General features: G+C 40.7%; 1 protein-coding gene across 3 annotated transcripts; it reads left to right on the top strand.

Annotated features, from left to right (window-relative positions):
- The first annotated feature begins 8,401 nt into the window (after positions 1-8,401).
- On the top strand, positions 8,402-16,644 carry LOC147888928 (uncharacterized). 3 transcript variants are annotated; one of them, XM_087392226.1, is made up of 7 exons: positions 8,402-9,468; positions 11,166-11,244; positions 11,481-11,540; positions 11,733-13,534; positions 13,933-14,315; positions 14,465-14,525; positions 14,613-16,644. In XM_087392226.1, the coding sequence occupies exons 4-7, from the start codon at positions 12,368-12,370 to the stop codon at positions 15,507-15,509; spliced, it is 2,508 nt and encodes an 835-aa protein (XP_087248352.1). In that variant the 5' UTR covers positions 8,402-9,468; positions 11,166-11,244; positions 11,481-11,540; positions 11,733-12,367; the 3' UTR covers positions 15,510-16,644. The 3 variants fall into 3 exon arrangements, with proteins under 3 accessions (XP_087248352.1, XP_087248353.1, XP_087248354.1); XM_087392227.1 differs by having other exon boundaries at positions 11,073-11,244; XM_087392228.1 differs by lacking the exon at positions 11,166-11,244.
- Positions 16,645-17,545: the final 901 nt, after the last annotated feature.

Here is a 17,545-nt window from a genome sequence, read left to right as displayed (position 1 = left end):
AGCCTTGTGTAGGTTAAGCTTTTGATTGATATCTTCAAGAAATATTTTAGCTACCTAAATCTTCTCTTTTTTGAGTCCCACAAGAATTGGAGCTCTAGGTTGAAATCTATACATCATCAAGAAGGGATTAAAACTTGTTGTTTAATATTTGGCACAATTATATGCAACTTCTAATATGGGTAAACACTGTTTCCAATTAGTTTGTTGCCCATAGCTTGTTTCCAATTAGTTTGTTGCCCATAGCATACCTCAATGACCCGATTGATGTGTTTAGCTTAACCATCAATTTGTGGATAGTCTACAGTGGTCATGGCCAATGGAAGTTTCCAACCTCAAAAACAACCCTCCAAAAAGGACTATTAAAGTTGATATCTTGTCATTAACAATACTAGTTAACTAACCCATACAATCTATGAATATTATCCACAAATATTTTTGCTAATTATGATTTTTAACCTCGTCATTCTTCATAATAAATTAAGCCATCTTGGTCAACTAGTCTTACAATAACCCACACAATGTCATGCACTCTTTGTGTCATTGTAATTCAACAATACAATCCATGCATATGATTTCCCATTTTTTGGATGAGATCTCCAAATGAGGTGGTAGACTTCTTATTTTAAGACGTTTAACTTTATCGACTAAGCATTTTGGCACTTCAGTACATAACCTTGCACTTGAATACATAATTCTTTTGGCATTTCTTATTTTAATCCAAGCCAAAAGAATTATCTTTTCAATAGTACTTATGATTTATGAACAACTATGTGACTTGCATGAGGATTATCATGACACTCAAGAGAATTTGACGCTTTCTATCGGGATTATTTGGGACACATGCTCTACCATTATAGAGTAGGTTGTAATTTTAGGCATCATATTGGAGAACATCTTTCAAGTCAACAATTAAATCATTAAAAAAAATCTTATGCTTTTCAAAAATATCAGATAAAAGTTTACTTTTTTCAAGTGAGGAAGAAAGTATATTATCAACAATATAAGATCACAAATATATACCTCAATGTGGAATACATTCCAAGCATGAGGATTATCATGACACTCAAGAGAATTTGACACTTTCATCGGGATTATTTGGGACACATGCTCTACCATTATAGAGTAGGTAGTAATTTTAGGCATCATATTGGAGAACATCTTTCAAGTCAACACTTACATCATTAAAAAAAATCTTATGCTTTTCAAAAATATCAGATAAAAGTTTACTTTTTTCAAGTGAGGAAGAAAGTAAATTATCAACAATATAAGATCACAAATATATACCTCAATGTAGAATACATTCCAATTCCATCAAATAAATAAGTAGAGAATTAGGTACATCATATTCCTATTGAATTTGGAAGACTCTATTATGCCTTTCAAATATGATAAAGTTGTTTATATAAGTTTGTTACAAGCTATGCCAAAGACTATGTAGCCATTCTTAACCTATGACAACATCTATTCTATGAATATATATAAATTAAAAATCCAAAGCATCCTTATAAGCTTGAATTTCGACCACTACACCATGTGTGATGGTATACTAAAATTTTTTCACTGCCCTTTGCAAGAAAACTGACAAGCTTCTTTGCAATCCCACCTAATGGCAAGAAAAGCTCCTTCTAGAGTACAAGTCCTCACTCTGCATCTTCCAATGCTGGTAGTTCTTGTCATTGACCTTCTCGATTTTTAACTTGCCTTCTTTTGTCATTGATCCCACTCAAACCTGGAACCTCCTTTCTAACAAGTCAACAGATGTTGCTAAAAAAAACGCTCTAATACTAGTTGTTAGGAGCAACACGATAAGAACTGAGCAACAAGGCGAGAAGCAAAATGCATAAAATACATACTATAGAAAGCACGTGGAATGGAAGAGACAAAGAGACACTAATATATGTGGTTCACCCAGTGTGGGCTACGTCCATGGAGAAACATTCAGTCTTGCGTCTTTATTATCCAACAAGATACAAGCAGTATATCCAACGCTCTCCTACTATGTGAGCCACACCCTTATCTTACAATTTTGACCACACAACTCATAAGAAACTCATGCACCAATTTTCATGTATTTTTGGCTTTGCTAGTGCTGCCCTTGAACCCCTACCAAGGGGGATTAGCATGTCACCAGCCCCCCCTAAGAACCCCTTGGTGACATCCTAGGGGGGGTGTTGCCCCCCCTACCCCCACTTCAGGGAATGGGTATAAGCATGCATGGGTCCAGCTCCACATACAACAATTGATGCTAATTTTGATGTTGATGTCCACTTCTTTGAGATTTTCTAGCTCTACCTTTGCCTTTACTTGAAAACAATCTCTGAAAAAAAGATCAAGCTCCACATACAATAATCGATGCTATTATTGATGCTAATTTTGATGTTGATGTCCACTTCTTTGAGATTTTCTAGCTCTAGCTCTGCCTCTACTTGAGGCTGTAAATGCTTGTTGATTGGATTGGCATTTCCTTGCTTGAATGGCCTGATTGTTGAGTTTCTCACCAAGCAATTAATTATATTTCTTTAAGTGATACTCTAATTTAGATTCCCATATTGTTCACCCAATCCTAAGTTCCTCACCAACAAGTAACATTGATTGTATTTCTTCAATTGATGGAACTTGCCTTTAATTACCAATACTCTAAACTATATTTGCATATCCTTCACTTATTCCATTGAGGTATGACTTGAACCATCTCTTTGGGCTTCATGTACTCTTGTACAACTGTAGGTTGATTGTTGAAGTCTTTAATTCTAGGTATATAGGCATGCCTGGACTCATTACAATTGCAAAAACTATTATTGATCGAGTTTTTTAGTATCAGTATTATAGAAGCATTCTTTGACTCATATAGTTGAGAACATATGAGCTGATTCCATGGTGTTTTTGATAAAGAAATGTTCAACAGTTGTCTTACTTACATAGTGCTAACAAGATTAATGTTGATCATTGAATTTGAAGTTTGAAATTATGCAGGTTTCTAGAGATTTTATGCCACAGAGTGGTTGAACATTTTACACAAATTAAGCCATCCCTAGATGCTTAGCAAGCAATCGATCATGATTTGTAATGCTAGGGAATATCATGAATGCGACGCATCATTTAGGACATGGAGAGATACATGCTTGATTTCCTCTTGCACATCCACGTTTTGAAGCGCTCATTTGCTCACAAAATTCAACTATACCCCTTCTAACTTGAATTTCAATTGCAACATCCATAGAGTAATCCTTAGCTTGGTTTTGAGGATATATAAAATTCTCCCAATGTGTCTAATTTAATGTGGCATCTTTTCAATTTATCATCAATAAATGCTATAAAAATAAATGCGACCTACATGCTGTGGCCCTGAGTTTCCATTTACACACATAGGATTGCTTGCCCAAAGCTATTGCAAGGAAAAAGTATGTATATACAAGATTGACCCCATAGGATTATGGAGGACATCTTTACATGCATAAGGTTCAAAATTGTTGAAAGTTGACACCAAATGGATCAAATCAATAATTTAAAAAAAACTCAAAAGAACTAAAGGGCTCATTTATTCTGCATAAAAATTGAAGTGATTGACGCCATGCCAAAATAACCTTCAATTTCTCATAATGCATGAGGGCCAGGTCAAACATCAGAGGCACACCTCTCCAACCCAATCAACAATAGCTTGATCTTCAACCAAAGACAAATGATTGTGTGAATGGTTGACACAACTAAACAAGATAGAAAGTTATTCCTCACATTTATAATAATAAAGTGTTAAACCATGCTATGCCTTCCCCTCAACCACACAAGCCCTCTCATGGCAGCACTTCATCTTGTTAATACTTGTTGCCCCAATTCTTGTAGCTTTAAATGGGTAGGTACATGTATAACTTTCTCAGAACTTCATGAATCTTCACACTAATTCACTTTAAGTTTTGGTTAAAGCACATCGGGGAATGTTGCCCCATTCACCTCAATGTTTCATGATACACCACTATTTGAGCTGTCTAAGAACTTTACCTTGTATGCATGAGCACCAAAATAAGACTACCTTTGTATGCTAGTTTCCTTCCTAGAACCTAGCACAATTTGCTCTCTAGCCTCATGCGTAAGTTTCCTTTGGCCTGATGAAATTTAGAAAAGCAATAAAACATCATTCAATCGTCTATCAAGGTTAATTATGAGGTAGTGCAATACATGACAAAAGTGTGCAACATGTCAACAATATACCCATGTACATTTGTTGCAACAACTTTGTTGTCAGCAAGGTTAGTGTCTCAAATAAGAAGCAGCTTTATGAGGGAGCTTCAATTAAAAGGTGGGGAAAACCTACGAAACCATTGCTTTATGTGGGTAACTTGAGTATACGATTCATTGCACTTGTGGAAGCTTGTGAAAATTTGCAATGATAAGGTGAGTGAAGGTTGCTTCTAGTAGGTTAGCATTCTCCAATGTGAATGTACTTCTCCTTGCTTTTCCAAATTTCAAAGACTGGCCTTATAGATGGTACTTCTGTTATTGTAACCCACATATGTAGTGAGCATCTACATAACATGTCCTTTTTACTCAAAAGTCTTTGGCAAATATATACAACTCAAGTTATAAGGTACACCATGAAAGTATTTTATAACCAAAGTATCAATTGTACCATGAAATAATTTTAGAGCATATTTTGACTGTTACTACAGCCAAAACTTTTTGATGTCTCATTGGGGTCTCCAGGATGCTCGTGTGTTGCTTTGAGGTCCCAGAATTCAAAGAAAGGGGGAGTGCAGATTATTCAAAAAATATTAAATACACATGGCCTAGTTGAGTGGTTGTAGGTCAGAAGTCACATCATGGGGGAGGTGAACGTCAATGGAGTTACTGTTCATTGTGTTGGAGCTTGGTGTGCAAGTGGGTATACCAGGTGGGGTTGGAGGGCATGAAGATGTTCTTATGAGGCGGGGAATAAGGGAAAGGGAAGCATGCGCGAGGGCGGGCGAAGGATGCCAAGAGGAGTAGTCAAAAGGAAGGAGGTTGTGAGGTTCTTTGACGGAATTAAAAATATATATATACTGCCAAGGGAGGCCGTGGACGAGGGTAGAAACAAAAATACGCAGAGGGGTTAATTCCGGAATCCGAGTCAGCAACCAAGACCTTAATGGTCAGCCTTTTAAATCCGCGTCAGCAGCTCTGAGGCAGGCTTTTTATAAACGAGAGACGCGAGCTTCCGACACGTGTGTCCATCCTATAGGCTGCTGTCTACCACGTATTGAGTACTTGGAGGCGTACTAAATTAACACGATCGTACACCTGGCACCAGGAACTATCTCCGCCGCAGAGCTACCTTTTTACGTTTACCCCAGAATTTTACCTTTTTACGTTTTTCAAAGCAAGGTCGAATGTTCCTCATTTGATAAAGCCCGCTATATATCATTCCAAAGCCAACAGTTTTCTAAGGGCCCTCTCCTCATGAGTTTCTTGTTAGCTCCATCCCTCCTCATTTTCGAGAGTCACCTCTTACAAGATTTCTTAATCCACTTCCGAGAACATCGCTTTCAACCAACCGACCCAATGCATTCAATAAATTTTTACATAGTGGGTATAATTTTGTTTGATACTCTACTCACTTAAGTGATATGAGTAGCAACATCTAAGAGCTAATGTATTAGGAAAAAAATACTAAATAGGTAGAAAACAAATAAATTACTCCCAAAACGAATGTTTTGCTATAGAAGTCGATTCCACACTTTTTTAGGATGAGAACTACACTACTCAAACCTTATCAAGTTTCTTCCTTGATGAGGACACCTTGAAGGATAGTATGCAAATGCTCCAATGTAAACTATGGAATAACCTTGATGATCACATTTGCATATGTAAAGATTTGTGACAACTTGATCATCCATGCTTGTTTCAAAATTTGATTACTTGATCTTGAATGCTAATCTGACATGCTTAAGAATGTACATTGAACTAAGGGCATTGGTAGTGCAATGCCTTGGTGATTCCTCGCAAAATCCTGATGATATGTCAAACAAAACAACTGATTTATTCACTCTTTTAAAATTAAATTTCAATGAAATGCATCTTGAAAGTTTGAAAGACCCTAATAACATTAAGGATGTTTGTAAAAAACATGCTATGCTAGACCATTTTTGGGGAATGCGAAGAATTTGAGAATATACACAAACTTTCCATGTTGGACAATTTTAGACATGGGCTATGTCTCCAAAATGATTTCAAGTTTCTTGATGAATCACAATCAAGAAGGAAAGTTAGCATTTTTAGAGGACTCAATCATGAAACAAAACTGATGTAGATATAAGAACTTTCCATTTTCACATTTTGAATAAAATACATGCATGCAAACTTTCCGGTTCTCCTTTTCATTCCAAATTTTAAATAGAGCTCATTTCTAGTTTTTTCTCTACTATACATGGTGTTCTTGCCTCATTGCATTCTCTCTCTGTCTCTCTCTCTTAATTTTTTATTTGTGGGTGGTTGTAGGTAGTGCATATGTCTTTAACATAAGTAATTAAATATAAAGCACGAATCTATACACATGTTTTGTATTATGATTAATGTTTTGAAAAAATGTAAAAAGATAGAGCATCAATTAGCACTTATCCTTTAGCTAGCAAATCATTGCTAAATGGTTATATATATCATGAGTGCATACTCAAGAATTGGGGGGGGGGGGGAGCTGTTCAAGCCCTCCTACTTGTTCGGTAGAGCCAGGGCGGGTGCCCCAAGATAGGCCCAAACGAGTGTGTGAGTTTTTTAATAAATTTCTAAGGAGGAGAAAAGAGCAACCCCTTATTGTAATGGTAATGCATTAAAACGTTGACATATTTGTGTATATTACGTTCGAACAAAAAGCATGGTCTTTAAATTGTAGACTAGGAAAGAGGCCCTCTTACATTATGCTCTCTCTCTCTCTCTCTCTCTCTCTCTCTCTCTCTCTCTCTCTCTCTCTCTCTCTCTCTCTCTCTCTCTCTCTCCTGTGCTTCGAATGAGTCTATTCGGCTCCTTGGCATTGTTGCTACGAAGTAAAAATAACTCATATCTCATCTCTGTATAAGCCATCCTTCCCCACCAAGTTTTGTAAAACCCGCGTGGGTCTTGGTGGTTAAGGCTGGAGTTCATGTCGTGGTGTGTGTGTGTTCGATTCCCGTGCTTTAGATGAGTCTATTCGGCTCCTTGGCATTATTGCTACGAAATAAAAATAGCTTATATCTCATCTCTGTATAAGCCATCCTTCCCCACCAAGTTTTGTAAAACCCACGTGGGTCTTGGTGGATCTCTGTATAAGCCATCCTTCCCCACCAAGTTTTGTAAAATCCGCGTGGGTCTTGGTGGTTAAGGCTCTGGTTCATGTTGTGGTGTGTGTATGTTCGATTCTCATGCTTCGGATGAGTCTATTCGGCTCCTTGGCATTGTTGCTACGAAGTAAAAATAGCTCATAGCTCATATCTCATATCTCATGTCCCTCTATATGTATGTATGTTAAAGTACTTTAGGAAAAGAGGTCTATACATGATTCTTGCATTAGTGAATTAAAATCTAGTACATTTTTAAACGTCTAGTTTGTTATCATCTCCTTTGCTTTGCCTTCCTTTAAAGGTAGAAGTCAACTTTAAAAGTAGTTAACTTGCACATTTGAGGTGGTGGAAGCTTTTTAGGTTGGAGGGTCACTTGCATCCCCTTCCATTAAGCCTAAAGTTCATTGAAAAGGACTTTTGGCAATGTGCTTAACGTGCTTCACAACTAGGCAAGCGTTTTCTTTAGAGGAAGATTCTATGTGGTCCAACGAAGAGAGGAAGTGAATCAAGGGATGGCACATGTCAAATGGGGGTCTTTGGTGGCTACCTTAGGTGGGGATTCTTCATTGGAGGTTGTAGTGAGTTTGGGGAACATCTTGACATGAGAGAAAATCATCTCATTTTCCTTAGGGAAAAGCATGCATACTTTGGGGAACAATCTCAATTGAAACAGAAACATCTCCTTCGAGTGTTAAAAAAATGAAGTTGCGAGGTCCAAAGCTGCAGGTCATATGTGGGAAGATGTGAGAGGTAAACATTATGTTAAAAAAATCAGAGTATGCTGGTCCGAAATTGGCAGATTATGGTCTGAAAATGAGCAAGGGAAGTCAAAGAGGGAGGACCGAGTCGGGCCTGGGGACTGCAGGGGACTGCAGAGCCACAAAAAACCAGGACTCCAAGGAGAAAGAGTCCACCACTCCAAATGTTAGGACAGCTCACAGGAAGAGGTGGATGTCTGATCATCGTCAAGGCAGCTTGATTCTGTTGCAGAAAAACACCAAGAGAGGAGGGTAAGTGTGACAAAGATGTAGGTAGAGAGGCTTAAAGCAACCCAACAAGGGCTCTGATCTCTCCCTGTTATAGTCTTTCTCTAGTCACTCTGTGTGTTTGTGTTGGGGGATTGTGCCTCTCTCGAGTCTCTAGTCACTTCTGTGTCTGTGTGTGTGTGTGGTGCTCTCCATCTCTATCTCTGTGCAGGAATTGCTTTTTTCCATGGCGGCTGCAAGCCATAATCCGTTGATTGGAAAACCTGACTGATAATGTTGTGTGTCTCTGTGTGTGTGCCTGTGTCTCCATATCTATGTGTGTGAAGGAACTGCCTTTCTCCACAGCAATACATACAGCTCATTCTGGATACTGCAACACTGACCATCTCTCTCTCTTTCTCTCTCTCTCTCTCCCTCTCACACAGACACACACACACACACACTCTCTCTCTTTCTCTCTGTCTGTTCTATGCTCTGTCTGTCACTCTGTTTTCCTCCATCTGTGTTTGTGTATATGTGTGTGTTTTGGGTCTCTCTTCACCACCAAAAGAAAGTGTGTTTTGGGTCTCTCTCTTGAGCTCTCTTCTTCCCTTTTGCCTCTCATCACACCATTCCTGTGGTATCGTAATCCCAACTCTTCTCTTCCACCCTCGTGTCACCATCTCCCAGTGCACCAGCATCCACTTTTATCCACTTCCCCTGTTTCTTCCCTTCCCCCACTCACTCGCATTTTCCTCTTTGTAGCCATTCTCTTTCTCTCTTTCTGTGTGTCCGACATATCTCGATTGAGACCCCTCCTCGTCTTCCTACCCCCCCTCCTCTTCTCTCTGACACGACCCACTTTCTTCCCTTCCGCATTCGTCCCAGGTTCCATCAGCTCCTTGCACCTTTCACAAGCGTAGCCATCTCGTCATAAGAAGCGTCAAATCACTCCCTCACCTCCCCGTGCTTCCCTTTGTTGCCCCTGACCGCTCCAGCGACAATATTCCTCTCCAATTCTTTTCTTAGTTCTTCCCGTTTCCTGCTTTCCGTTCCCAAAGAGCCTCGTTCCAGTTCCTTCACAAGTTTAATGGCATCATGCCCTATTCTTCGATTCTGAGACCAAGCTATCGATACTCAATAGCATTAGGCACTCTACTTCCTTCAACCGCAGAGGTCTGTAACGGGTCAGGTCCAGGAATCTACAAGCGAACTTGCAGGTATTCCAAGAAAATCTCTAAGCATTGTGAGAAATCACCGCCTTGTTTTCTGAAAAATCAGTGAGTTCTTCGACGACTGTCAATGCTTACATCGGAAAAATGTTCTCTAGCAGAATATATTTTGTTATCGCAACCGTCGAAGCCAAGGCCGTAAAGTTGTCGTCTCCTGATCGTGCGGGGCGTTTCCCGGCGAGGTAGTAACTATGTGTAGCTTTGGGTGTCAATCACGGATTCGTTGCTGTTTACATCGTCGACTTTCCGGTTTTGTTTAGGATGCAGTAGCTAGCAGTTGGGCCGGGAAAAGCCTGAGGAAAAAGTCAACGCCCGATCCATCCCTTGTTTTAGCAGAACGAAATTCTCGTCGCAAACATCGTAGCTTAGGATAATCCTCTGTTGGTTTCACCTAATACATGTGCGCTCGCTTTCCACCCACGCTCGACGGGACTTGAGGCATCAAATTTAAAATGTAAACTATCCCAAATAGGCGGCCGATCTTAGAAAGGCGTCGTCGTCTTCATACCCAAAGGGTCACAAGTGACGGGATGTTTTGAGCGCTTCCTGTCATGTGTGCTGCTCAGATTGCCCTTTTATCGTCATCTTGAGTGCTACGGGTTAAAATGAATTGGTGAGTCTGCATTTTCACGTTCAGGCCAGTTTGTGAGACATCGCTGATCTGTTCACGGTGGTAGGGAATATATTTTGCTTTCCAACTAGAACCTTTTTCAACTTCTAAGTCGAACACCCCCAAGACACCTGTCAAAGGTCACTGAATCGAATTGTTTTTCCTGTAAGCCATCAGAACAGGACTGTTAAATTCAGTGTTGAATACATCAGCAACTCAATTTGAATCTCTCTGTTTAAAAAAAAAGGAGACATGAGCGCAATCCTGTTGTGGCAAGTTAAAAAGCTATGATTCTCGATTAAATAGAGCAAGCCTCAGTTATCAGCTATTTTATGTTCAGAGTTGTGTGTCTGGCCCTGGGGCTGTGTAGTGATTAAGGCATTTGAAGGTTTCAACTATCCATGTAATTTAGGCAAGGCATTAGGTGGTTAAAGCCAGCGACATATTTTCTTTTTTTCAGCATTGCAACATAATTCTTTCTATCTTAAATGGTGTGTTGCCCTATCAGCTAGATTCAGATTTGGTTGGGGAGAGACTAAAATGAAAACGTTTAGACTTCACAAGCAGTTGTAGCTTGAATGAAGAGATTTTGGACTACCTTTTGATTAGCCTTCTCCTCTAGTGCTAGCCTTCGACATGGCTGAATCTGCCCTTCACCTCTGGAGTGCCGACAGAAACTCAGTACGAAGACTTTGTGTATGCTCAAGTATGTGTGGGTGTGTGGATTTGTATGTGTGAGAGCATATTTTTATACTATGGTCTACACCCACTGTTGGGCGCTGATGACGTCAGTGGGGATGTCATAGTAGCTAGTCCCTGCTATGCATGATGGAGTTAATGGTTTTCAACCTTGTGAGTGACTATCGTGAGATTGAAACTGCACTATGTTGTGTTTTTAGAGGATGAGTTTGGGAATGTTCCTGGATTCATCTAGGTATATATAATTGCAACATAAAAGCTTGATTATTCTGTTGGATGACAGAATGTTACCAACTGGCTGCTGAAGCTATGCTTTCTCCTGCATTCATTCCAATTTGACTCTGTCCTGCACACTCGGTTGTCTCTATTGTATCAGCAAATTCAGGTATCTCGACAATGTCATTAGCTAGACAGGTTGAGATCAGCAAAGCTGCAGTGATCAAGGGCTTCCTAGGGTAAGCATCCCTTCTGTGCCGTGAAAATGTATTTTGCATGGGAATTGTTTTTATGTGTTTGGAAGTCCTTTTACGTGTTAACATGGTTTTCATGGACTTTGATTGTATGCAAATTGTTAGTAGCGTTGCTACCATCTTTTATAGTCACAGACAATGAAGTTCGTTTCCTTACATTAAAAGTGGCATGGGGAAAATGAGTGTATTGTGTAGTCTGAATTGTGGTTTTTACACTGCAGGTGTGCTGTTTGATGCAGCCAAACATGACAACCAGAAGTGCAATCTTACCACCGTTTAAGGTAGTGACTAGAGTTCTAATTTGTGTTAGTACCATTCTATCTTTGATTGGTACAACAGTTTGAGCATTGTTGCTGCTTCTATGTCTATCTGTTGCATTCTTCAACTTTTCTGGATGGTACTAATTTTTCTGTTAAAAAGCATTGTGCTACAGCGCTGAATCATCACTCTTGTTCTTATATGGTTACATGCAGATAGCATCATCCAATTTTAATCCAGCTGCAGAACTTGGTGTTCCCTGGAATCCCGTCTGCAGCTTCAAAGGGAAATCGTATGATAGCGATTTTGAATCTTATGTCCAAACAATTCAGGCTCTCCCTTTGGTCCCAACAGTCTTGTATGAGGGGTAGGGTGTAAGGATCATTTTATTACAACAGGTATATGACATTTGGTGCAATAGAGTGGATTTGTCTAGCACCTAAGGATTGGCGTGATATGGTCCTGGGAGGTCCCCATGAATAATGTAAACCATTTGCAGCTCATCAAAAATTCATGTCTCATACCAGTGACTCTGTGACTCACTTGCCCTAGCAAACAGTTCTACATCAACATTGGTGCTTTATCACCATTGCAACCACGGAACTTCTTGGTCGGATTTATACAAACAGACAAAAGCGTCACAAGGGACACCTGCACATGATACTGACACAAATTAATGCTACAGTAGCGGTCAAAGTTTTCCTGCAGGGATGAAGTGCTAGATGTGCAAGCACCGTCAGGAAGTGGTTGTAATTGCAACCGCTGGTTAAAGCTTGCAAAAGACATGTTTAAATGGTGTAGAAGACAGCCTGTTTGTTGCTGAAGGTTGGAAAGAAATAGAGGCAGCCGTATGGGCACCTATCTGCCAGAATCAAATGCACAAGCAGATACAATGCAAACTCTCCATCTTATGAATCCCAGCTATGCTGGATATATGGATACTCCAAATGCACCAGTGCTTGCCAACACGTCTGCGGGCGTTGGGCAGAATATTTCACTTGGCAGTAACTGTGAGCAACAGCAGCATTTTGTTGGTTTCCCATTACCTCCTGTACACACGCAGAGCTCTTTTGCACAACAGTCTACATTAGCAACGATGTACAACTCGAGTATGGAGCAACAAAATCCTTCATCAAGTCTCTTCATAAATCGTGCTGGCAGCAATCCATACAACTGGACTGCAGTGAATGAGCTTTCATTCCTCCCATCAAATGATGTGACACAAATTACTCAGTCATTGGTTGCCAGGCTTACATCCATGGACTCAGTGCAGCAGTCAAACTCTGATGTTACCCAATTTAACAAGAGACATCATGAACAGGCTGCAATACTGCACCATGGAGATGCTCTTGGCTTACAAATGGATAGTTCCCAAGCACCTGCCATGCCTAGCCAGGGTCTTTCTTTGTCACTTTCACGACAGGACCAACCAGTTCATATGCAATATTATAACATTCAACCTGATGAGTCAGGCATGGGCAGTTGTCCGGGATTAGGTCACGTGGCTGAGGAGTGCACTGATAGGGAGGGGAGAGTTCCAAGTAGATGGGTAGGGAACCTGAGCCATTTCAGAGCCTCCTCACGAGATGGTCTGCAAGGATCAGGTTTTCAGAGTCCAATGCATGATGTAAGCAGCAGGCAGATGCACATAGAATCTAGTGTCCCAATGTTGGTTGGATCTGGAGGTTTTCGTATTGGGTCAAGCTATCTAAAAGCAGCACAGAAACTTCTTGACGAAATTGTCAGTGTTGGGCGTGGCGTCAAAATTAATTCATCAAAAGATGTGAAAATGCAATCTTGGATGGCATCTAGGTCAGTCATGGATGGATCCATTGCAAAAGAGGGAACTTTTACAGATACGGTCACTACTGCCAAAGAGGAGATGGACTATCCGGAATCAATGGCAAGTGTTGCTTCTCGTTCTGAACAAAATAGCTCTGCTGTCACCGAGCGCACACCACAGGAAAGGCAGGAGCTTCAAATGAAGAAAGCAAAGTTGATGGCCATGCTTGATGAGGTAATTTCAACACTTGCCCTCTGGTTGATCATTTATGTCATCCAAACACTGTTCAAGTAAAATGACATCCTGTGCATACTAACTAGTCAGCTCACTTCATACGTTTCAAATAAAGGATGGCATCATGGTACTTGTGAAGTGTAAATGAAAGCATGACAGAAAGGCTTGCCAAGGGAAGATCTAAAATTGCTGGGGATATCTATGGTCAAGCTCCAAGAAGTTACGGAAACACTTGCAGGGCAAAGTTTAACCCTGGTTACTTCAGATGACAGTGCCAAATATACATACTTCCCCTACAACATACTTTTGTATTCATGTGTGTATGCTGCTCTTATTGTGATGTCTTATGAAATGGAATAGGCTCTTCTTCTTGTGACATACAAGGATGTATTGGGCAGGTGGACCGGAGGTACAGGCAGTATTACAGTCAAATGCAGGATATTGTGAATGCTTTCGAATCTGCAGCTGGATTTGGTGCTGCTAGGACGTATACTGCCCTGGCTCTTCAGACTATATCAAGGCATTTCCGTGGTCTGAGAGATGCAATCAGTGGGCAAATTCGTGTTACAAGTGGAGTGCTTGGTGAGGAAGATCCTACAACCACAGGTTTTGTGAGGGGGGAGACACCAAGACTGCGCTTTCTGGACCAGCAATTACGCCAGCAACGAGCTCTGCAGCAGTTAGGAATGATGCAGCAGCACGCTTGGCGCCCACAGAGGGGTCTCCCTGAGCGCTCCGTCTCAATTCTAAGAGCTTGGTTATTTGAGCATTTCCTTCACCCGTAAGTTCTTGCCATTTCTGTTTGCAAGCGCCTGTCTGTCTGAATTCAGTTCTTTACACTTGTAAGCAGTGAGCTAATGTGAAAGTGTTGGAAATGGGGTTTTTGAGTTGTATAAATGACATGCTTGACCTCTTTCCCTGCAACTGCAGGTATCCAAAAGATGCAGACAAGCTTATGCTGGCCAGACAGACCGGGCTTTCTCGAAATCAGGTGGAATAAACACCTCAACTTCCAAGCCAAGCCTGAATTATTTTGGTTCCGTTCTATTGCAGTGGTTAATCACCAGTGTTATTTCAGGTTTCCAACTGGTTTATCAATGCACGTGTGCGGCTTTGGAAACCGATGGTGGAGGAGATGTACTTGGAAGAGGCAAAGGCAGATATGGATGGAACACCCTCTGCAGATCAGAACTCAAATTTGGATGATGGGGAGAAGTTCAGAGGCACCATGGCTAATCAAGGTGATGCCTCAAAGATTGAGAATAGTAATCCAGGCCCCAAACAAGCCAGGGCTGACGTGGGCAGCAGTGATACTGGGGAGGCGGTTTCTGAGGAACAGATGGTGTCAGATCATGACCGTTGTTCTTTGGACATGGTGCAGCCAGCAAATGCATCAAATGCCCCTGGCCTGGTGATGTTGGCAGACTCTGCAACCAGAGATGCTCATCTATATCATGAGAAGGAGGCGCTAAAGAAGGCGAGAAATGGCATTATGCTGCAGGAGTCGTCTCCTCCTTCTGGTGTGGATGTGCGTGACTTAAAGTGGGAGGAGAGTAGAAACAAGGAGGTGATCGAACATGGGCGTATGCACAACTTAATGATGAGAGGGATGGATCACTCTTTTGCAGCTTGGAGGTACACACAAGAAGGATTTGCTGCACCAAGGTATGCTTCTGTCGGAGGAAGCAATAGTGTCTCGCTCACTCTGGGCCTGCAACACTGCGAAGGGGTCTCTCTAGCAGGAACTCAACAGCAACAATATCTTTATCACCAACAGAGCCATGGTGGTGGCTTTGTTCCTCAGCTTGCAGGAGCTACACCGCATGACGATGCCGCAGTGGCAGCAGCTGCTGCAGCTTCTGAGGATTATTACTCTCCCATCACCGACAACTCCAGCAGCTACACAACTGTTATACCGCTTCAAAACCGCAAGCGTTTCTCTTCCCAGATGTTTCCCCACAACTACATGGCCTGAGTTGTGCACAACTCTGTACGTCTGCATGATTTCCTTTCTACCATCTCTGTACAATCTGCTTCAAGTTAATTCCATGGTTCTTTTTACCAGGCATCCTCCCCCATTGTATCTGTGTGTCGTAAACTATAACCTCATCATCCCATTGTAAAGTCAATTAGTTTTTCTTCTCTCTTTTCAACCCCTTCATGATTTCTTCACATGTTTCAGGGAATTTTCAAATCATTTAGTTAATTGCCCTGTAGACCCTGAGTGTAAGTTGAATTATGCAATCCCACCATTGTGTTTGATAAGAGGCACCACATGAGCCATTTAAATTTGGAGGTTTTGATATGTGTACATGTTGGATACCTCAATTGTGATCAGAGCGGCTGCTCTTATCATGAAATTAGGTGACAGTTGAGCAGCACCAGCAGCAGAAGATGACAAAGCAGCAACAAATTTTCTTGTCTTGGTTTTCTCAATTTCACATTACCAGACACTTTTTATTCACGTTCAATGTACACAAACAGAAGTTCAATTATGCAGGTAGAGAAAATGGCAGCAGTGATCATATTGTCAACCATGGAACCTGTCATATTGTATCAATCTGATTTGCAGCTGGTAGAGATGAAACACAGATTTGTGATGGGTCGGATTAATCTACTCATGTACCACCTAAAAGGCAGATTAATTCTTTGGCCAGCACTCTTTTTGCCTCTGTATTCTATTGCAGCTGATGACGGGAAACCTGTGGTTCCAAGGTTTCTCAGCTTCTATGGCTACTATGGGCTCCTTATTGTGTAGACCATTTGAATTATACAGTGCATATTGGGACTGCCATCCTGGTGCAGCAAAATATGGTCTAATAATGGTTACTCCAAGCTGTTCCATGCAGATCAGTGGACGAGTCACCAGACCTCATGAATAGAAATGTGGTTTCCTATGTGCTTGAAATAGGGAGCACGCAGCTTGAAGTAGGGAGCACACATTCTCATTAAACATGGAGCACAGTTCATGATAGAGTGTGTAATGCTTGTTTATCAAAAATGTTAAGTTGTAAGATTGGATATATTCTAGTCTTATGAAGGTATATTTTTCTATCACCTCAGCTTGAAGTAGGGAGCACACATTCTCATTAAACATGGAGCGCAGTTCATGATAGAGTGTGTAATGCTTGTTTATAAAAAATGTTAAGTTGTAAGATTGGATATATTCTAGTCTTATGAAGGTATATTGTTCTATCACCTTAGCGGTTGTGCAAGTACTATAAGGATTTGTGGTGGCTAACTGTTGTGCTTCATTGATATATCTTATGAGGGTGCATATGCCCTGGCAGCTACCTTATCGAATGTTGTTTTATAAAGATTTTCATTTGTGAGATTGGATATATTCTAGTCTTATGATGGTATACGTAATATGAGCTGCCATGATGTGTGTGTGTGTGTGTGAGAGAGAGAGAGAGAGAGAGAGAGGATTTTAATATTGTCCACTGGAGACTCAAACGGATCCATCTTACAGTAGGAAGTAATCCGTCAGTGATTATAATTTGCCTTGCTATAGATAGCTGGCATTGGCATATTGTTTTGTACTTGAATCCAGTATAGATCTTGATCTTGACATGTTTTGTGCCATGTCTTCTGTACTCCATGAAGTCTTTGATCCTTTCTCTTGGAGAGAGAGAGAGAGAGAGGCTACAAAATCCTAAGACATACTGTAAGCTATGCAGGATCCCCTTGACCTAGGGTCATCTTCCTCTATAAAAGTGATCAGTGTTATTGTTGTTATTTTTTGATTACAGTAGAGCAGGAGCAGCAGTACAAGGATTATCGTTCTATGTATAGATTGATGATAGTAGAGCAGGAGCAGCAGTACAAGAATTGTCGGTCTATGTATAGAATATCCACAAAATGGGAAATGACTGTTGGCACTACATGTCCACATAATATGAAATTTGTACAGTTAGGATTCAGCAGGATTATGTTGTTTCAAAAATTTACACTAGCTATCAAGAGGCAATGTATTTGGCTGTTATGTCGTTAGAAAATAAGATTTTCTGC

Source organism: Dipteris shenzhenensis, chromosome 21 (assembly GCF_047967505.1).
Source record: "Dipteris shenzhenensis isolate YYH24624 ecotype China chromosome 21, Dip_SZ_1.0, whole genome shotgun sequence".
Lineage (NCBI taxonomy): Eukaryota > Viridiplantae > Streptophyta > Polypodiopsida > Gleicheniales > Dipteridaceae > Dipteris > Dipteris shenzhenensis.
This window is presented reverse-complemented; position numbering and strand designations above follow the sequence as displayed.